Source organism: Rissa tridactyla, chromosome 27, assembly GCF_028500815.1.
Source record: "Rissa tridactyla isolate bRisTri1 chromosome 27, bRisTri1.patW.cur.20221130, whole genome shotgun sequence".
Lineage (NCBI taxonomy): Eukaryota > Metazoa > Chordata > Aves > Charadriiformes > Laridae > Rissa > Rissa tridactyla.
Window position 1 is genome coordinate 1,239,167 of NC_071492.1, and position 21,138 is coordinate 1,260,304.

General features: G+C 62.8%; 2 protein-coding genes across 4 annotated transcripts; one reads left to right on the forward strand and one right to left on the reverse strand.

The window, feature by feature from the left end:
* Positions 1–333: 333 nt before the first annotated feature.
* On the reverse strand, positions 334–15,717 carry CCHCR1 (coiled-coil alpha-helical rod protein 1). Its single transcript, XM_054183681.1, has 15 exons — positions 15,660–15,717; positions 14,529–14,571; positions 14,345–14,405; positions 12,844–13,264; positions 11,872–12,020; positions 10,947–11,085; positions 9,850–9,960; positions 9,068–9,153; positions 8,534–8,646; positions 7,820–7,883; positions 7,459–7,526; positions 7,203–7,273; positions 6,952–6,994; positions 6,612–6,731; positions 334–1,943 (listed from the first exon to the last, which is right to left on the reverse strand). Exons 2-14 carry the CDS (start codon positions 14,560–14,562, stop codon positions 6,637–6,639), a joined length of 1,455 nt encoding a protein of 484 aa, XP_054039656.1. The 5' UTR covers positions 14,563–14,571; positions 15,660–15,717; the 3' UTR covers positions 334–1,943; positions 6,612–6,636.
* On the forward strand, positions 9,886–20,922 carry LOC128901678 (uncharacterized). 3 transcript variants are annotated; one of them, XM_054183808.1, is made up of 4 exons: positions 16,597–16,616; positions 16,679–17,044; positions 17,638–18,029; positions 20,095–20,922. In XM_054183808.1, exons 3-4 carry the CDS (start codon positions 17,639–17,641, stop codon positions 20,646–20,648), a joined length of 945 nt encoding a protein of 314 aa, XP_054039783.1. In that variant the 5' UTR covers positions 16,597–16,616; positions 16,679–17,044; position 17,638; the 3' UTR covers positions 20,649–20,922. The 3 variants fall into 3 exon arrangements, with proteins under 3 accessions (XP_054039782.1, XP_054039781.1, XP_054039783.1); XM_054183807.1 differs by lacking the exons at positions 16,597–16,616; positions 16,679–17,044 and adding an exon at positions 9,886–10,026; XM_054183806.1 differs by having other exon boundaries at positions 16,008–17,044.
* Positions 20,923–21,138: the final 216 nt, after the last annotated feature.

Here is a 21,138-nt window from a genome sequence, read left to right on the forward strand (position 1 = left end):
GGTCGCCCTGGCAACGCGTGACCATGGCAACGGGAGCGGCGCCCCCGGGTCCCTCTGCCCGCCAGCAGCCACCCCAGGGACACCCCTGTCCCCACAGGGGTCCCAATGTCCCCCCCACCCACCCCTCCCGCGGACACCCCTGTCCCCCTGGGGGATCCCAGTGTCCCCACAGGGGTCCCAATGTCACACCCCACCCCTCCCGGGGACACCCCTGTCCCCACGGGGGTCCCAATGTGGCCCCACGGGGACACCCCTGTCCTAATGGGGGTCCCAAGGTCCCCCCCACCCCTCTTGGGGACACCTCTGTCCCCACGGGGGGTCCCAGTGCCCCTCTCTGGACCCCCCGGGGACACTTCTGTCCCCCCGGGGGTCACAATGTCCTCCCCCCACCCCTTCTGGGGACACCCCTGTCCTAATGGGGGTCCCAATGTGCCTCCCCCTTCCCGGGGACACCCCTGTCCCCATGGGGGTCGCGGTGTCCCCCCCCCAGGATCCTCTTGTCCTTCCCGCGGGTGCCATCCCCCTCTGCGTCCCCAACCTCCCCATACCGTGGGGACACTCGTGTCCACAAGTGCCACCCCTGACAGGATGCGGCGATGCCACCAGCGATGTCACCCCATGAGCTTTAATGGGCTGAAATGGTGTGAAAAAGGGGCAAAAGTGAAAAAAAGAAATAAAATAAAGCGTTGGGTCACTGGGATGGAAAGAACCAGTAAGCGACTGTGACAAACTGGGATGGTGCTGCCACCCAGGAGGTGACACGGGGTGACGTGGTGGGTCCCACCAGTGCTGGACTGGGCCATACTGGGATGGGACTGTCACCTATGTACGGGGTGACACAGCGGGAGGTGGGGGTCCCACCAGTGCCATGCTGGGATTGTGCTGTCACCGACGAGGTGACACAGAGGGACACGGGGTCCCGCTAGTGCCTGTGGAGGTGACATGGGGTCCTACCACTCCTGGACTGAGCCAAACTGGGATGGCACCCATGGGGTGACACGGGGGTCCCACCAGTGCCAAACTGGGATGGCACTGTCACCTACGGGGTGAAACATGGGGACATGGGGTCCCACCAGTGCCAAACTGGGATGGTACTGTCACCTACAGGGTGACACATGGGGACATGGGGTCCCACCAGTGCCAAACTGGGATGATGCTACCACCTATGGGGTGACATGGGGGTCCCACCAGTGCCAAACTGGGATGGCACTGTCACCTACAGGGTGAAACATGGGGACATGGGGTCCCACCAGTGCCAAACTGGGATGATGCTACCACCTACGGGGTGACATGGGGGTCCCACCAGTGCCAAACTGGGATGGCACTGTCACCTACGGGGTGAAACATGGGGACATGGGGTCCCACCAGTGCCAAACTGGGATGATGCTACCACCTATGGGGTGACATGGGGGTCCCACCAGTGCCAAACTGGGATGGTACTGTCATCTACGGGGTGACACATGGGGACATGGAGTCCCACCAGTGCCAAACTGGGATGATGCTACCACCTATGGGGTGACATGGGGGTCCCACCAGTGCCAAACTGGTCCCCATTCCTGGATACACCCTACTACCACCTACACCAAAGGTGCGTGCGTGTGGGCAGGGGGACACCTCGGTTCCTGCTGCCCCACTGGTGGGTTCTGGGTACGTTGGGTCTCCGTGTCCACGTCACGGCAGAGGTCACCAGCTGGGACATGATGGACTAATTGGGTTTCCTTAATTATCCATCAAGATTTCCATGAGGGAATGCCAGCTCTCCCCACGGCGGGGTTAGGGTTGTCCATCCTGTGAAGGTTCTTGCCTTTTTAGATGTTCTCCACATCTTCTCCGGTGATGACACCTCCCGGGAACACTCGCTGCCCCTTTCTATGTGGAGACTTCCCGAAGGACGAAGGTTCAAGGCCAGCTTTCCCCTTGGTCATCCAGGAGGGCAACGCTTCCTAGGGGGAGGAAGAAGACGACCAAGGTCTTGGGTCGCACGCAAACCTCGGGAGAGTCATCTCAGTCCCACCATTCCCCATTTTCCTTTCCCTCAAAAATGGGTTTTCCCACCCAAGGACGGCGTTTGATTCCTCGCCTGGATGCCTGGAGGTGCTCAAAGCATCCTGCCGGTGTTGGGTCACCACATGGACCTCTCTATCGTGGACCACCTGTGGGAGTCTGCCATGAGTTCAACGCTCATCCTGTAAGTTCCTCCCCTAATTCGCATCGTCATTTCAACGCTCGAGTTGTTGTTTAATCGACCCCTTCCAGCTTCCCACCTTCCTCAGAGCTCGGGAGGGTTTCAAAGGCCACTTAACTCCACGCTCAGGGCACCGTTCCTCTCCTATTCCGTTTTTAAAAGGCGAGCCATTATCTCTTGGGATGTTGGGTGCTCACCAAACCACCGCTTTGACCCCGCCGCGGTGCCTGGAAGGTCAAACATCAGCCAAACTCGTTAGTTTGTCAACTCTGGTCATAGATTTCCATCCTTCAGAGGAGGAGACTGAGTCAATTTACCAACGGTCCCAAAGGACCTTCCCTTCCACATGTGGTCGACTTCCAAGAACTCCTCCTACCATTACCGCATCCACGAGCGGTCACTGATGGGACTGACTGTTGCATAGAGCTTGGCCAACCTGGTCTTGCTGCCTGATGATCCAGGTCACCATCCCATCCCCCCTCCCACCATTCCTGGAGCTGTTCAACCATCCCATACTCAAAGTACAAGAAAAACCCGCCAGGTTTCTACGGGTGGTTGCCCATATTGGTCCATGGGGCCACCCTTGTGGGGTTTTTCTGGCGTGTGGCTCCATGCCCTGGAGCAGTAGAATGGGAGATGGTCATCTGCTCGATTTTCTTCTCCGTGCATCTCCATTCCCTATCTGCTGTCTGCGTTTTGCCCGATGTCCTCGCCATCGTGTTGCACCAGCCCATCCGTATACGGTCCATCATTGCTAAGAGCCAACACCACGCCCTGGAGCTCTGCTGGTGGAGCAGAACCTTCTACTCGCTCCGCCACCGCAAGTCCATCAGCTACAGACCCGTCAGCAGCCGGTCCTTGCCATTCACCCAGCGTTCCATGAGCACTCCCACCAGTCAGGCACCATCTGGCTGGTGGGGATCGAGTTCCGGAGCACCCTGGGTAGGAGAACATGGAGGCTCCATGATTTCAGTGGCCATTCCTATGTGCTCTACAACTTCAGCAACTTTATTCTCCTTGGTCAAGCCACCTGAGATGGAGGTACAGTCCCACCTCTGGACAGTGGTCTTAGGTGCTACACCTAAAGGTGGTGGTTGACCACCAAGAAGAGGTTTAAGAAGAGGTACTGCCACGTGGAACATTAAAACTTCTTCCCCGAGTTAAGGGTTTGGTTGCTCCCAACCTTTGGAACCTGCTAGAACCTCTTCAGAGGTTGAGGAACCGTGCCGAGCACTCTGCCATGAGTTGGAGCTCCCTGGAGCCAGGAGGTTCTTGTTGACATGGTGCCGCCAATATCCCACCTCTCCCAACCTGGATACGCAGGGAGAGGGGCTGCAAAGGGTGGAAGGGTCCCAACGATTGATTCATAATCTCCTTTAGAAGCTCCAGGAGCTCTTCACGTGGGGGAGTCCATCCCCAGACCGCAGTTTCTTGAGTAAATTTGGGAGCGGTCACGTTATTCTGTGAAGTCCTGGAAGACGTGTCTGCCAAAATCCTAAAGTCCCTCTCACAGCACCCAACGCCCTTTATTATTGGGAACGGGCAACTCTTGGATTTCTTGGAGGACCTCAGCAGGAGCCGTTCTCCTCCCACGTGTCCGCCCGACTCCCCAGAATGTCACTTCCCAGCCGGGTCCTTCGTTCTTTCCTTCCTCTACCTTAGTTAATTGTCAGAGCCGTAGAATCACCTCCCACCGCCCGTTCCACAGTGCTGGGCGTCCACCTACTAAAACTTCATCTAGATGTTAACCTCCCCTTGCCATTAGGTTCCTTTACTGGTCGGACTGGAGGGGGGATGAGACTTGAGAACCTTCCCCCAGCCCTTTTATGAACGATTAACGTCAGAAGGTTAATTTGGACCATGAAATATTAACTAGCTCGTGGGGTAGAGGAGCAGCGGTTGGAAAATCCACAGGTGACCTTGTCTACCATCGATATTTGGGCTCCTGCATCAACGGTGACAATCATTAACCACGGCCACCAGCTCAGGACTGGGATCCCCAGCGGTGGGAGTGGCGGCCGCCAGCGTTTCCCACGCTGCTTTCCCATCAATTCCCAGTTTAGGTTTAGTGCCGACGGAGCCGGATCTATCCCCGAGCTCATCCTCTGGCTCCCGTCGTTATCCTCGGAAACCCTACGGCGTCACCCCCGTCTCCTGACACAGGTCCCACGAGGACCATCATGAGAAGGTAACGAGAACCCAGCCAGTAGAGTTGGGAGCTCGTTGAACCCTTCTCCAAACACATTTCCTGTCCCCTCCGTGAGAGTTTCCCTCTTTTCTCCTTGCATTTTGCACGGAGACAGACCGTCTCTTTTTAATTCCATTTATTTTAGCGAAGGTTCTCACCGGGTTTTTATCCCGCGGGGTGCAGAGTGGGAAATTGGAGAACTGTTTTGGTTGGAAAAGACCTTTAAGATCATCAAATCCAACCGTTAAAGCCACCAGCGGATGTTGAAGGACCGGAAAAATAATCTTGTTCTTGGAAAATAATCTTGTTCTTGGAAAATAATCCTATTCTTGGAAAATATTCTTGGAAAATAACACCGTCGAAGCCTGTTTCCACGGCTAAATCCAACGATTTCTCAGCTCCGAGTTCAATCACCCGCAATGGGTGGGATGCAGAGCGTGTCCCCAGCCCAAATCCGTCCCGGATTGGGAATATTTGGCCCCATGGTATCTGATATTCCCGGAGCTGATGCTAACGATGGAGGTGAAACGAGGCAAGGTGGAGGCGGTTGGCTCCGGCTGTCCAGTTCCATGCCGGCCCCTCCACGGGCGTTTCCCCCGATCACCTCGGCCTCTCTCCTCCAGATTAATTAATTGGAGACGAGTTTTGGGCACGCTCTGTTCTTCAGCGTTAATTACTGCTGCCAAGAGGGCAGGGAATTATCCTCGTTGCCGCCTGCTCGTTGCCAGATGTCCCACCCATCATCATCCTCGGCACAAGGAACTTGAACCGGGTCTAAAGCGGCTTCCGACCATCTTCTGCACCCTTCATCTTCGGCAACTCTCCGGGGCTGAAGTTTTGACTCCAGCGATCTATTTTGCATTTCTAATCACTTCCTCATCTTCCTCGCCCTCATCTTCCTCTTCCTTGCCCAACCTGTCTTCATCGCCCAACCCCACATCTTCATCTTCATCACTCAACCTGTCTTCTCCTTCTTCACCCAACCCCACGTCTTCCTCTCCCTCACCCAACTCCATGTCTTCCTCTCCCAATCCATCTTCCTCTCCCTCTCCCTCTCCCAACCCTATGTCTTCCTCTCCCTCTCCCAACCCTGCACCTTCCTCTCCCTCTTCTAACCCCGTGCCTTCCTCTTCCTCTCCCAACCCCGCATCTTCCTCTTCCTTGGCCAACCCGTCTTCCTCACCCAACCTTACATCTTCCTCTTCCTTGCCCAACTCCACGTCTTCGTCACCCAACCCCATGTCTTCTCCTTCTTCACCTTACCCTGTATCTTCCTCTCCCTCTCCCAACCCTACATCTTCATCTGCCAACCCATCTTCCTCTTCCTCTCCCAACCCATCTTCCTCTTCCTCTCCCAACCCATCTTCCTCTCCATCTCCCAACCCTACATCTTCTTCTGCCAACCCCACGTCTTCCTCTCCCTCTCCCAACCCTACGTCTCCCTCTCCCAACCCCACACCTTCCTCTCCCAACTCATCAATCACATCCCTCGCTGCTCCAGGACGCACAGCGTCTTCTCCTTTTCCCTCCTCTAACCTACAAGAAGCTCGTCATTCGCCAAATTCCTGACAAATATTACTCGGATCTGTCCAGAGACTCTTTATCTGGGTCAAATCCCACTTGGAATTTCACCATCCCTAATTATAAATCTAATTAAATCCTCTTCCTTAGATTTTTTTTCATGGTTGTTGATGCCCAACGCCTGGTTTTTCGCCCTTCGCTGCGGCACAGACGCGCACACCCGTCTCCGCTCGCACCGAAGCGGTCGCCTTGACGTGTCCAGGAGAGATTCTGCTTGTGACATCGCTAACGTGTCACAGTCTGGGCTTCGCCTCTCTCAAAATACGCTGTCAATTAAACTTTCGGAGCTTGTTAAGCAATCTAACGAACCAAGAAGGGCTCAACCCCCCCCATGCACGGAGTTGTTTATCACCTGAATTCGCTTATTCACTGCTCAAATTGTGAAATTTCATCACTTAGAGCTCGTTCCTTTGTTAATTTGTGCGTTTATGAGCAAAACGAGTTGCCCAGGCGATGGCGCGAGCACTCATCCTTCCTCCGGCACGGAGCTGGTGTCCCCCATGTCCCCTCTGTGTCCCCCGCGGCACGAGCTGTGTTAGCCATAACCTGAGCCAGAGCTGAGTGACATCTGGGAAATGACACGTGGGTCCCACCAGTGCCAGACTGGGCCAAACTGGTCCCCTCCCTACTGGTTGGGGTGGTGGGGGGGTGACTCACCCGGATGCCTGGGTCTGCAGGCGGGTCAGGGGGGGTCCCCGCTGTCACTGCTGTCCCCATCGTCCCCGAGGATGGCGGCGCCCAGGGCCTGCAGCTGCGTCACGAGGGAGCCCAGCGCCGCTGCGGGGACACGGGGGACATTTAGGGCTGGGGGGACACTGGGGACACGGCGGGACATTTAGGGATGGGGGGGGAACATTGAGGGGACATTGGGAAAGGCGTTGGGGACATGGGGGGAGACCCAAAGGTGTGAGGGGACATGGAAGGGGACACTGGAGGGACACGAGGACACTGGGGGGGACATGGGGACACCCGCAGGTGCCACACGGGCTGAACCTACCCCTGCCAGGGGGATGCTCCATCTTGTCCTCGTGGATGGTGGCCTGGGGGTGACACAAGGGGTGACACAGGGACAGCAGCCACCCCTGTCCCCGAATGCCCCCCCCCCCAGCCCAGTGTCCCCCCTTATCACCTCCTCCCTGTGTCCCCTCTTGTCACCCCTTCCTTGTGCCACCTCCCCATGGCTCCAGATGCCCCATGTCCCTTCCCTGTGTCCCGTACATCCCCACCCGTGTCCCCAGATCCCCTCACCTCGTCCCACGTCACCTCGTCCTTTGTCACCGGGCTGCGTGTCACCTCATCAGCCACCCCCAAGGCCACTGCTGCAGGGACAGGGACAGGCCGCAGTGAAGACAGCAGCCACCACTCACCCACAGGGACACAGGGTCCCCGGGGTGTCCCCAGTGTGTCCCTTGGCACCTGCCTTGTGTCCCCTCATGTCCCACCAGCAATGTCCCCTGGCTGGTGTCCTCCCCACCGAGAGCGTCCCCAATGTGTCCCCACTTACCGCTGCGTCGGACACCGGCCATCGTCCCCGAAAGCAGACGGCTGCTGCCTGTCACCTTGGCCACCAGGCTGGGCACAGAGTCACCACGTCACCCCCAGCCCCACAGGTGGGTCGGGGCCAGTGGGGTGGGGACGGTGCCACCGTGTCACCCTTTGGGTCTCCAAGAGCGGGGATGGGGTCCCCTGCCACCCCTGGGGTCCCAAAGTAACTCCCAGGGTCCAATGTCCGCTCCGGTGTTCCCATGCCACCCTTAGGGTCCGAATGTCACCCATGGGGTGCCCTGCCACCCTCAGGGTCCCCTGGTGTCCCTCAACACCCCCAAAGTGGACCCAGGCGTCCGGGCCCCTCCCCCATCACTCACTCGTCCCCCGCTGGGTCCTGCTGCCACTGCGGCCGGTCCAAGGCCACCACCGGAGCCACCAGCCCTGGGGACAGGGAACAGAGTGACGCCGGGGTCACCGGCCCTGGGGACAGGGTGAGTCCACGGCCACCCACTGCGGAGGAGGGGTGACGGTGGCATCGGGGACACCCTGTTCCCGTTCTCACGCCTGTCCTGTCCCCATCCCCACGTCCCCATCCCTGTCCCCATCCCCATGTCCCCCTCCCAGTCCCCATGCTCCTCTCCCTGTCCCCATGTCCCCATCCTCTCCCTGTCCCCGTGTCCCATCCTCTCCCTGTCCCCATGTCCCCATCCTCTCCCTGTCCCCGTGTCCCATCCTCTCCCTGTCCCTGTGTCCCATCCTCTCCCTGTCCCCGTGTCCCCATCCTCTCCCTGTCCCCGTGTCCCATCCTCTCCCTGTCCCCGTGTCCCCATCCTCTCCCTGTCCCCGTGTCCCCATCCTCATACCCCCCCTCCTCGGGTCCCTCTCCCTTCCCTGTCCCCATGTCCCTGTCTCCCTCCCCAGCTGTGCCCCCTGTCCCCACATCTCCCGCCCTGCGTCCCCATGCTCATGGCCCCCTCCCCGTCTTTGTGTCCCTCTGTCCCCATCCCCTCCCTGCCCCCGTGTCCCCCACCCCTCTGCGCACCCTGTCCCCACATCTCCCTCCCCGTGTCCCCCTCCCCGTGTCCCCGTACCCCGGAGGACGCGGAGCCGCTGTCCTGCCCGGCGCAGGCGGGCGCTGAGGGTGACCATGGTGCTGGTGGCCGCTGCCACCTCGGCCTGGCGTGCTGTCACCACCCTGGCCAGCCTGGGGGAGACGGGGGAGGGACGCGAGAACAAGGGGACGACGACGACACGGGGTGGGGGGGGGACACAAAGGGACAGGGAGGGACACAGGGACAGGAGCAGCAGGGACATGTGGGGACAGGGACACTGGTCACCTCTGGTGTCCCCATCCTGGTCCCCCTCCTGGTATCCCCGCAGATGCCCCCCAGTTCCTTCCCAGTTCCCCCGCAGTGTCCCCAGTACCTCCCAGTACTCCCTCGACCCCTATCCCCGGCCCCCCCCGGCCCCTCCCAGGCTCTTCCCAGTCCCTCCCAGTCCCCCCCCAGCTTTCTCCCCCGCTCCCCCCCAGTCCCCCTTAGCGCCCCTCCAGTCCCCTCCAGTTGTCCCCCAGTCCCTCACAGTGTCCCCTGTCTCTCCAGTTCCTCCCAGTGCCCTCCCAGTACCTGGCAGCCGCCCGGGCCAGTCCCCTCAGTGCCTCCTCAGCCGCCTCTGCTCGGCCCCGCTGCCGCGTCACCTCCCGCGCCAGGCGCTGCGACAAGTGCCACCGTGTCCCCAACCTGTCCCCAAGCCCTCCCGTGTCCCCAGCACGTCCCCACTCTGGGCCACCTCCCCGACCAGGCACCAGGACATGGCGGACTGCTCACCGATGTCCCCAAGGTGTCCCCAGCCCCTTCCCAAGTGGCCCCCACGATGTCCCCAATGTCTCTCCACGTCTCCAAACCATCCCTGTGTCCCCAACACATCCCCACCATGGCCCGGACACATGTCTCTGTGTCCCCGTGTCCCCAGCATGTCCCCACATCGCCTTCTTGTCCCCAGTGTGGCTCTTTGTGTCCTCAGTGTCCCCCCCGCCTTTTCCCAGGCGTGACTCCAGCAGGTCCTTGTGTCCCCAGCACGTCCCCACATGTCCCTCGTGTCCCGTCCCCGCCGTGTCCCTAGCAGGTCCCCGTGTCCCCAGCACGTCCCCTTACGTCCCATGCCTGTCCCCCCCATATCTTCAGGAGGTCCCCATGTACCCAAACACGTCCCCCTTTACCCCACGCATGTCCCCAGCGTGTCCCCATATGGCCCCAACATGTCCCTAGCAGGTTCCCATGTCCCCAGTGTGTCCCCATGCATCCCACACGTGTCCCCCTATGTCCCCCGCGTGTCCTTAGCAGGTTCCCCTGTCCCCAGCAGGTCCCTATACGTCCCACGTGTCCCCCCCCCCCGTGTCCCCGCTGACCTCGGTGTCCCGACGCTGCAGCTCGGCGGTGGCCGCCCTCTCGCGCAGGCTCAGCTCCAGCCGCGTCACGCGGCGTGTCCCCGCTGCCACCGCTGCCCCCAGCGTCCCCACCTGAGGAACAACCCAGGCGTCCGGGAGGAACCCAAGGCACCCGGGAGCCCCCCCAGGGGGAAAAAGGTGACCCTTGGAAGGGACCCAGGCGTCCGGGCACCCCTTAACCCCCCCTTAGATAGCACCCAGGCATCTGGGTGTCCCCCAACCCCCCAGATGGGACCCAGGCACCCCACGGGAGGGACCCAGGAGTCTGGACGCTCCCTCAGCCCCCAACATGGGACTCAGGCACCCGCTGTTGGTAGGGACCCAGGCGTCCGGGCACCCCCTAAGCCCCCCCAGATGGGACCCAGGCATCTGGGTGTCCCCCAACCCCCCGAAATGGGACCCAGACACCCCAAGGGAGGGAGTCCAGGTGCTCCCCAGCCCCCCCAGATGGGACTCAGGAATCTCTGCCCGGGAGGGACCCAGGCATCCGGGCACCCCCTAACCCCCCCACTAGATAGGACCCAGGCATCTGGGTGCCCCACAACCCCCCAGATGGGACCCAGGCACCCCATGGGAGGGACCTAGGACTCTGGGTGCCCCACAACCCCCTGACATGGGACCCAGGCACCCCCTGGTGGGAGGGACCCAGGAATCCAGGTGCCCCCTAACCCCTCTTCCCCCGATAGGACCCAGGCACCCAGGTGTCCCCCAGCTCCCCCCAGATGGCACCCAGTCACCCCATGGGAGGGACCCAGGACTCCTGGATGTCCCCCTAGCCCCCCCGATGTGACTCAGGAACCCCTCCCTGGGAGCGACCCAGATGCCCAGGCACCCCCTAAGCCCCCCCAGACAGGACCCAAACATCTGGGTGTCCCCCAACCCCCCCTAAGTGGGACCCAGACACCCCATGGGAGGGACCCAGGAGTCCAGGTGTCCCCCCACCCCCTCCAAGATGGGACTCAGGAACCCCTCCCCAGGAGGGAGCCAGGAATCTGGATGCCCCCCCAATCCCCCCAGATGGGACTCAGGAACCCCCCAGACGGGACCCGGGCACCCACCTGCGCCCGCAGCACCCGCTGCGCCTCCTCCTGCACCCGCAGCTGCACCAGGAGGGCGAAGACCTTCTCCCGCCAGCGCCCCAGGAGCCTCTGCAGCCTTGGGGGGGCCACCGCCACGGGGACCTCGGGGGGGGGGGAGCTGGGGGGGGGGGGGTGAGAGGGGGAGGCGTGGGTGTCCCAGGGCACCCAGACTCCCCCCCAAGCACCCAGAAACACGCCAAAGCCACCCAACCAACCCCCCCCCCCCCCCCCAAAACGCACCCACGTCCATCCCTGGGGCGCCCAAGGCACCCTCAGCACCCCAGAACCTCCTCGCTGCACATCGCTCATCAGCGTCCCCCCCCACACACCCAAAAGCCCCCCCCAGCGGCACCTTATGGCACCCCAGAGGTGTCCCTACACTCCCCCTAGAGCACCCCAGCGCTCCCCCCTGCCCCCCAGGACCCTAGGTCACCCCATTGTGCCTCCAGGACCCCCCTGTGGCAGCCCAGGCCCCCCCCTCAGCAACCCAAAAGCTTCCCCCAGGGAGATCCTATGGCCCCCCCAGACCAATCCCCGAGCACCTCTGCCCCCCCCCCCCCCCCCCAGCACTCCAGAGACCCCCTGGACCCCCCCGAGCACCCTAGGACTCCCCCGTCATCTCCCAATGTCACCCCATTGCCCCTCAGGACCCTCTGTGGCACCCAAGGCCCCCCCCCCCACCATTGCCCCCCAGGGCCACCTCACAACACCCCAGGGCTGTCCCAGCCCCCCAAGAACCCCCCCCAGTGGCACCCTATGGCACCAGGCCCCAAACCCCTCCAAAGCACCCCAGTGCCCCCTGGGCCCCCACCCAGAGCACCCCAGGACCCTCCCATTGCCCCCCAGGGTCCTCCTGGCACCCAAGGGGCCCCTCCCGGCACCCGAAGATCCACCTTAGGGGCACCCTATGCCCCCCCCCCGCCCCCTAAAAGCCCCTCCGGGGGCACCCCATGGTCCCCCCAGCCCCACCTCGTGGCCCAGCTCTCGCTCCTGCAGGGTCAGGATGTGGCCGAGGGCGCTGAGCCGGGCCTGGAGCAGCACCTGGGCCTGGCACTGGTGGGAACAGGGACATTGTGGGGACAGTGTGGGGACAGGGGGACACCCCGGGGACACTGCAGGGACAGGGGGTACGGGGACATCCCGGGGAGAGGGGATGCAGGGACATCATGAGGACAGGGTGACAACCCGGGGACAGGGGGACACCATGGGGACACCAAAGAGACACAGGAATATCCTGGGGACACCGCGCATTGGGATACCGCGGGGACAGGGAGCATAGGGTCACCCTGGGGACAGGGACCATGGGTACAACATGGGGACAAGGTGACATCCTGGGGACTGGGGGACACCATGGGGACATGCTGGAAACCCTGGATATTGGGACGCTGCGGAGACAGAGGACATGGAGACACCCCAGGGACAGAGAGACACCCTGGCGACACCAGAGGGATACGGGGAGATCCTGAGGACACTGTGGGGACAGGGCATAGGGCCACCATGTCACCCTGCCTTGGGGACACCCTGGGGACAAAGGAACACTGCAGGGACACCAGAGGGGCATGGAGACATGGGGACATCCTGGGGACAGGGTATAGGGCCACCATGTCCCATTCTGGGGACAGGAGGACACCCGGAGGACACCAGGGGGACAGAGCACATGGAGACATGCCGGGGACACTGTGGGGACAAGGGACATGGCCACCGTGTCACTCCCACCACGGGGCCACCCTGGGGCCACCAGAAGGGCAGGGGAGCAGGGGACGTGGGGACATCCTGAGGACACTGTGGGGACAAGGGACATGACCACTGTCCCCCCCCCCACCATGGGGACACCGTGGGGACAGGGCCACAGCTCCCAGGGGATCCAGGTGCTCACCTCCTCCAGGGGCTGCTCCCCATCAGGCTCCGCCCCCTGGGCCTGGCCACGCCCCCTCACAGCATCAAGCTCCGCCTCCAAGGCTTGGCCACGCCTCCTCTCAGCCTCAAGCTCCGCCTCCAAGGCCTGGCTCCGCCCCCTCACAGCATCAAGCTCCGCCTCCAAGGCGTGGCTCCGCCCCTTCTCAGCCTCAAGCTCCGCCTCCAAGGCTTGGCCACGCCTCCTCTCAGCCTCAAGCTCCGCCTCCAAGGCTTGGCTCCGCCCCTTCTCAGCCTCAAGCTCCGCCCCTAAGGCTTGGCCACGCCTCCTCTCGGCCTCAAGCTCCGCCTCCAAGGCTTGGCCACACCTCCTCTCAGCCTCAAGCTCCGCCTCTAAGTCTTGGCCACGCCTCCTCTCGGCCTCAAGCTCCGCCTCCAGGGGCCTGCCAAAGGGGACCTCAGCGTCCAGGCTCTGGGGGTTACTGGGAGCACTGGGAGGGTTAGTAGGGGGTTACTGGGAGCACTGGAGGGGGAAAACTGGGGGATTACAGGGAGCACCGGGAGGGTTAGTGGGTGATTGCTGGGAGCACTGGGGGGTACTGGGAACATTGCGGGGGGGTTACTGAGAGCACTGGAGGGGGAAACTGGGGGATTACAGGGAGCACTGGGGGTTACTGGGAGGGTTAGTAGGGGATTACTGGGAACACTGGAGGGGGAAACCGGGGGATTACAGGGAGCACTGGGGGTTACTGGGAGGGTTAGTGGGGGATTACTGCAAATACTGGGAGGTACTGGGAACACTGGGAGGTTACTGGCAGCACTGGGACGGTTAGTAAGGGATTACTGGGAGCACCAGGGGGTTACTGGGAGCACTGGAGGGGGAAAACTGGGGGATTACAGGGAGCACCGGGAGGGTTAGTGGGTGATTGCTGGGAGCACTGGGGGGTACTGGGAACATTGCGGGGGGGTTACTGAGAGCACTGGAGGGGGAAACTGGGGGATTACAGGGAGCACTGGGGGTTACTGGGAGCACTGGGAGGGTTAGTGGGGGATTACTGCCAACACTGGGGCATACTGGGAACATGGAGGGCTTATTGGGAACACTGGGAGGTTTAGTGGGAGATTACTGGGAGCACTGGAGGGGGAAACTGGGGGAATACAGGGAGCACTGGGGGTTTGCTGGGATGGCTACTGGCAGCACTGAGGGATACTGGGAACATCGGGCGGTTACTGGGAGCACTGGAGGAGAAAAACTGGGGGATTAGAGGGAGCACTGTGGGTTACTGGGAGGGTCATCAGGAACACTGGAGGGGCTATTGGGAGGCTACTGGGAGCACTGGGGGGTTACTGGGAGCACTGGGGGGTTACTGGACAACTACTGGGAATATAAAAGCGCAGTAAGAGCAATTAGGGAATACATGGGGGGGGGCAACTGGGGGTTAGTGGGAGCACTGGGAGGGTTAGCGGGAGCACTGGGCGGGGGCAGTAACTGGGAGGTTACTGGGAGCACTGGGAGCCCTTACCTGGTGCTGGGGCCGGCGGGGCGGAGCACGAAGTGCCATGGGGGGACGAGGCCCCGCAGACCTGGGGGAGACAGGAGGGACCCAGGTGTCCGGGGGGGGGACGACGGGGGGACGGACACACGGGGTGGGGGACAGGAGGGAGCCAGGTCTCCCGGGGGGGGTGGGACAGTCATCCGGGGCTCACCAGTGCCCGGCGGCTCCGGGTGACTCTCGGCCATGGGTGGCACCTTGCGGGGACGGACACACGACTCCCAGTTAAGTCCCAGTAACCCCACCCGCGGCCCCAGTAACTCCCAGTAGCTCCCTATCCCCAGTTCCAGTACCTCCCAGTAACCCCCACAGAAGGCCTGCTCCCCCCCACACGGTCCCAGTAAAGCTCCCGCCCCCAGTAACTCCCAGTAACTCCCAGTACTCCCCTATCTCCAGTACCTCCCAGTAACCCCCAGTGAGGGTCTACTCTCCCTTACACCCAACCCAGTAACTGCCCTCTCATATTCCCAGGGACTCCCAGTTCTGCAACACACTCCCAGTGGCTCCCAGTATCTCCCCGTTCTCCCCCTTGAAGGTCTCAGGGGCTCCCAGTGACTCCCAGTAATCATCCCTTCATATTCCCAGTGACTCCCAGTGGCTCCCCGTTGCCCCCCTCAAGGTCCCAGGGGGTCCCAGTACTCCCAGTATCTCCCCATTCTCCCCCTGAAGGTCTCAGGGGCTCCCAGTAACTCCCAGTAACCAACCCCTCATACTCCCAGTGACTCCCAATTCCCCCCACATGCTCCCAGTGACTCCCAGTGGCTCCCCACTGCCCCCCTCAAGGTCCCAGGGGGTCCCAGTACCCCCAATAACGCCCAGTAACCCCCTCCCTCATATTCCCAGTCATTCCCTGTGCACTCCAACACGGTCCCAGTAACTTCCAGGAGCCCCCAGTGGCTCCTCCCCCTCACCATCCCAGTACCCCCAGTAGACTCCCAGTTCCCCCCCCGACACACCCAGTGGCTCCCAGTATCTCCCCCTCAAGGTCCCAGTAACTCCCAGTGTCCCCAGTAAGCACCCGCTCATATTCCCAGCGACTCCCAGTTCCCCCCCACCTGTTCCCAGTACCTCCTAGTGGCTCCCCATTGCCCCCCTCAAGATCCCAGGGGCTCCCAGTACCCCCAGTGGCTCCCAGTAACCAGCCCCTCGTACTCCCAGTGACTCCCAGTTCCCCCCATATGTTCCCAGTGGGTCCCAGTATATCCCAGCTGCCCCCCCTCTCCCCAATTCCAGGGGCTCCCAGCAATTGCCAGCTCCTCCCCCCGTCCCAGGCCCTTCCCAGTACCTCCCAGTACACCCAGTACCCCCCGTCCCCCTCACGACCGCGCGGGGCACGCCGGGAACGCGCCGCCGCCGCTCTTCCCGCTCCGCTCGGCGCAGCCAATCAGCGCGCGGGGCGGAGCGAAGAGCCCGCCCCCCGCCCCCCTCCCCCCAGGCCGCCGGAAAGCGGTAGCCAATGAGAGGCGGTAACACGAAAGTCCCGCCTCCCCGCTGCCCAATGGGAGGCCGCGCCTGGGCGCGGAGGCGCTGCGGAGACCGCGGCGGCTCGTCCCGCCCCCCCGCGGGGGCTCCGCCAATCAGAGCGCGAGGGACGGGGCCTGGGGTAGAGCTGGGGGCTGGGGGGAGTAAATTTGAGCCCTGAGGGGTAAATCAGGGTCCTGGGGGTGTAAATCACATCCAGAGGGGGTAAATCAGGGCCCTGAGGGGGTAAATCAGGGCCCTGGAGGAGTAAATGAGGGTCCTGGAGGTGCAAATCAGGGGCTGAGGGGGTAAATCAGGGCCCTGGAGGAGTAAATCTGATCCATGGAGGTGTAAATCGGGGTCTGAGGGGGTAAATCAGGGCCCTGGCGGTGTAAATGAGGGTGCTAGAGGTGTAAATCAGGGGCTGAGGGGGTAAATCAGGGCCCTGGAGGAGTAAATCTGATCCGTGGTGGTGTAAATCGGGGTCCGAGGGGGTAAATCAGGGCCCTGGCGGTGTAAATGAGGGTGCTAGAGGTGTAAATCGGGGCTGAGGGGGTAAATCAGGGCCCTGGAGGTGTAAATGAGGGTGCTAGAGGTGTAAATCGGGGGCTGAGGGGGTAAATCAGGGCCCTGGAGGTGTAAGTGAGGGTGCTAGAGGTGTAAATCGGGGGCTGAGGGGGTAAATCAGGGCCCTGGAGGTGTAAATGAGGGTCCTGGAGGCGCAAATCAGGGGCTGAGGGGGTAAATCAGGGCCCTGGAGGAGTAAATCTGATCCGTGGAGGTGTAAATCGGGGGCTGAGGGGGTAAATCAGGGCCCTGGAGGTGTAAATGAGGGTGCTAGAGGTGTAAATCGGGGGCTGAGGGGGTAAATCAGGGCCCTGGAGGTGTAAATGAGGGTGCTAGAGGTGTAAATCGGGGCCTGAGGGGGTAAACCAGGGCCCCGGGGGGTAAATCTGAGCCTGGAGGGGGCAAATATGAGCCCCGAGGGGGTAAATCCGGGGCCGTGGGGTGCAAAAGAGGGCCCCGGCGGTGTAAACGCGGTCCCCGAGGGTGTAAATCAGGGCCCTGGGGGTAAAGCGGGGGTCGGAGGGGCGGCGGGACCGTGGCCGCCCGGGTCCCTCCCGTCTCCCCGGATGCCTGGCTCCCGTGGGAGCGGCAGTGACGTCGGTGCCACCGGCTGTGGGGACCGTCCCCGAGGGACACGGGGAGGTAGGTGCTGGCACCCGGCCGCCCGGGTGCCTTGCGGGGACGGGGGGTGGGGGGGGGACACCCCCCCAGGGGTGGGAGGGGGTGCCGGGGTTTTTTTTGGGGGGGAACGGCAGGCGGAGGCCTGGGCCGGGTCCCCGCGTGGCTGCGGAAAGGGAAGTGGCGGCGTTCCTGCGCCCGGACGCCTCGGGTTCCTCGCGGGGGCAATGGCGGCCACGCCCGGACGCCTTGTGGCACCAACGGCCGGGTCCCTCTTCTAGGGGTGCGCGGGCGTCCCCAACCGCGACACCTTGGCCCCTGGAGGGGGTCCCGTTCCCGGACGCCTGGGTGCCCTCCCAAACGCCTGGGTCCCCTCCCCGAACACCTGGGTCCCATCCCCAAATGCCTGGGTCCCCTCCCGGACGCCTGGGTCCCATCCTGGACACCTGGGTCCCATCCCTGGATGCCTGGGTCCCCTCCCGGACACCTGGATCCCCACCCAAACACATGGGTCCCACCTCCGAACGGCTGGGTCCCTCTTATCTCCATTAAGGGCTTGGGGAGGGGTCCCCTCCTGGATGCCTGGGTCCCCACCCGGACACCTGGGTCCCCCGCAGGATGTCCTCTCCTCCGCTGTCCCCGGCGGTGGCCTCGGCCGCGGTGGCCTCCAGGCAGGCGCTGCAGGCGCTGGTGGGGCTGGCGGAGGCGCTGGGGACGCCGGGGACGGTGGTGACGGCGGCGGCGCTGGCGGAGGCGAAGGCGGCGCTGGAGGAGGCGGAGGCGGCGCTGGCGGGGCTGGAAGCGGCGTTGGTGGCGGCGATGGCGGCGACGGCGGCGACGCCGACTCCGGGGCTCGACGCCGAAGGTCTTTACCGGGCGCTGGCGGTGGCCGCCGATGCCAGCGCCAAGGAGCTGGAGCAGGAGCTGCGCCGGAACCGCCGGCGCCGCTGGGGTCTGTGGCTGGTCCGGACCGTCACCCTGGTGCTGATGCTTCTCTGCGTTCCCCTGCGTGAGTACGGACCAGTATAGACCAGAATGGACCAGTTCAGGCCAGTAGGGAGCCCTACGGATCCCCTTGGACCAGTAATACCAGTGGAGAACCCTACAGACCAGCAGGGAACCCTACAGACCAGTAGAGACTTTCTGCTGTCCTGACCAGTAGGGACCAGTTCAGACCAGTAGGGAGCCCTATGGATCCGCTTGGGCCACTAATACCAGTGGAGAACCCTACAGAGCAGTAGAGACCAGTAGGGAGCCCTACAGACCGGTACGGACTAGTGGGAAGCCCTCCGGGCCAGTAGAGACTTTCCCTTGCCCAGACCAGTAGGGACCAGTTTAGACCAGTAGGGAGCCCTACAGACCGGTACGGACTAGTGGGAAGCCCTCCGGGCCAGTAGAGACTTTCCCTTGCCCAGACCAGTAGGGACCAGTTTAGACCAGTAGGGAGCCCTACAGACCGGTGCAGACTAGTGGGAAGCCCTCCGGGCCAGTAGAGACTTTCCCTTGCCCAGACCAGTAGGGACCAGTTTAGACCAGTAGGGAGCCCTACAGACCGGTGCGGACTAGTGGGAAGCCCTCCGGGCCAGTAGAGACTTTCCTTGCCCAGACCAGTAGGGACCAGTTTAGACCAGTAGGGAGCCCTACGGATCCGCTTGGACCAGTAATACCAGTGGAGAACCCTACAGACCAGTATGGGCCAGGAGGAAGCTCTACGGACCAGTATAGACCTTCTCTTGCCCTGGCCAGTATAGGCCAGAATGGACCAGTTCAGACCACTAGAGACCACTAAGAATCAGGTGTACACCAGTAGGGACCAGTACAGACCAGTGCACGACCACTGCGGGCCAGTACAAACTTTCCCATAGCCTGACCACTGTAGACCAGTATGGACCAGTAAGGACCTTTACAGACCAGTGTGGAACAGTATGATCCCGTAGGCATCGCTGTAGACCAGCAGGGACCAGTTCAGACCAGTTCAGACCAGTAGGAAACCCTACAGATCTCTTTGGATCAGTAATACCAGTAGAGGGCCCTGCAGACCAGTATGGACCAGTAAGAAACCCTACAGACCAGTAGAAGCTACTCTGCTCTGACCACTATAGACCTGCCTGGACCTATATGGGCTGCTAAGGAGCTCCACAGACCAGTTCAAACCAGTATATGCCAGTAGGGACCAGTAGGAGCCACCGTAGACCAGTAGGGACCAGTAAAGACCAGTTGGGCGTCCTACAGACCAGTGTAGACCAGTGTAGAGCTTCCCCTCAACTGCGATGGACGGGGGGACACTGGGAGGGGACAGGGGACATTGGGAGGGGAGAGGGGACACTGGGAGGGGACACCAGGAGGGGAGAGGGGACACTGGGACAAGACTGGGGACATTGGGAGGGGACTGGGGACACTGGGAGGGGACACCAGGAGGGGAGAGGGGACACTGGGACAAGACTGGGGACATTGGGAGGGGACTGGGGACACTGGGAGGGGACACCAGGAGGGGAGAGGGGACACTGGGACAAGACTGGGGACATTGGGAGGGGACTGGGGGCACTGGGAGGGGACACCAGGAGGGGAGAGGGGGACACTGGGAGGGGACGGGGGGCACCGGGAGGGGATGGGGACCCTGGGACAAGACTGGGGACACTGGGAGGGGGACTGGGGACACTGGAGTGGGGGGACATCAGGAGGGGAGAGGGGACACTGGGACAAGGACTGGGGACACTGGGAGGGGACTGGGGTCACTGGGAGGGGACACCAGGAGGGGAGAGGGGACACTGGGAGGGGGACGGGGGGCACCGGGAGGGGATGGGGACCCTGGGACAAGACTGGGGACACTGGGAGGGGACTGGGGACATTGGGAGGGGGACACCAGGAGGGGGAGAGGGGACACTGGGACAAGACTGGGGACATTGGGAGGGGACTGGGGACACTGGGAGGGGACACCAGGAGGGGAGAGGGGACACTGGGAGGGGGACGGGGGGCACCGGGAGGGGATGGGGACCACTGGGACAAGACTGGGGACACTGGGAGGGGACTGGGGACACCAGGTGATGTCCCTGTCCCCCCGATGTCCCCCGCAGTGTCCCTGGACGTGGTGCGGGAGGCGCTGGGGGTGACACAGGAGAGCCACCTCGTCCCCTCCCTGGCCACCGTCGCCCTGGTCTGCCAGGTGGCCCTGTGGGGCACGGGGACATCCAAGCGTCACTTGGCCACCGCCGCCAGCCACCAGCGTCACCAAGCCCACCGCTACCGCCGCCTGGCCTGGGACACCGCCGCTGCCGCCGCTGCCACCACTGAGGCCACCAAGGCCATCGCCGATGCCAATGTCACCCTGGGGATGCTGGAGGAGGTGACCGATCACCTGAGGACCCTGGTGGACGCTGTCACCCAGGACCTGGAGATGGGTCAGGGCTTCCCTGCCAGCGCCCGGGCCCTGGGGGGACACCGTGGTGGCCTTGGGGACAGCCATGGGGGACAAGGAGGGGACGGAGAGGTTGGCCCGGGCGCTGGAGGCTCTGCCGGGGGACGAGTAGGGACAAGGATGGGGACACCGGGAGGGTCCTGCTCATCCTGGGGGACACCCCCGATGTCCCTTCTCCATCTTGGGGACACCCCGAATGTCCCAATCTGGTGACACCCAGAGGTCCGTCCTTGTTCTGGGGACACCAGGATGTCCCCTGTCCCAGTGGGGGGACACCAAGAGGGTCCTCCTCAACCTGGGGACATCCCGATGTCCCCTCTGGGGACACCCCGGGGTCCCTCCTTGTTCTGGGGACACCAGGGTGTCCCCTGTCCCACCTGAGGAGGTTGAGGATGTCCCCTTTGTGGTCCCCTTTGTGGCCCGAGGACACCAGGGACGGGTTGGTGACACCGTCCCCCGTCCCCCCAATAAACCTCAGGGACGCGCCAAGCCCCCGACCTGTCACTGGGGTTGGGGACATGGCGGGGACATGGGGACGCCAGGGCAAGGGGACGTCCCCACCCCATTCAGAGGACACCAGGAGGAGGGGTGTCCCCAGGCCGTCCCCGTCAAAGGGCTCGGGACTGTCCCCAGTGTCCCCAGGGGTGCCCGGCTGGATGTCCCCAAGCCATGGGCGACACGGTGGGGACACACGCGGGGATGT

Coding starts and splice junctions, on each gene's coding strand:
- LOC128901678 (XM_054183807.1), top strand. CDS start 17,639: ATGTCCTCTCCTCCGCTGTCCCCGGCGGTGGCCTCGGCCGCGGTGGCC. Junction 18,030..20,094: donor GCTTCTCTGCGTTCCCCTGC/GTGAGTACGGAC, acceptor TGTCCCCCGCAG/TGTCCCTGGACGTGGTGCGG.
- CCHCR1 (XM_054183681.1), bottom strand. CDS start 14,562: ATGGCCGAGAGTCACCCGGAGCCGCCGGGCACTG. Junction 7,527..7,819: donor CAGGACCCAGCGGGGGACGA/GTGAGTGATGGG, acceptor CTCTGTGCCCAG/CCTGGTGGCCAAGGTGACAG. Junction 7,274..7,458: donor GGCCGGTGTCCGACGCAGCG/GTAAGTGGGGAC, acceptor CTGTCCCTGCAG/CAGTGGCCTTGGGGGTGGCT.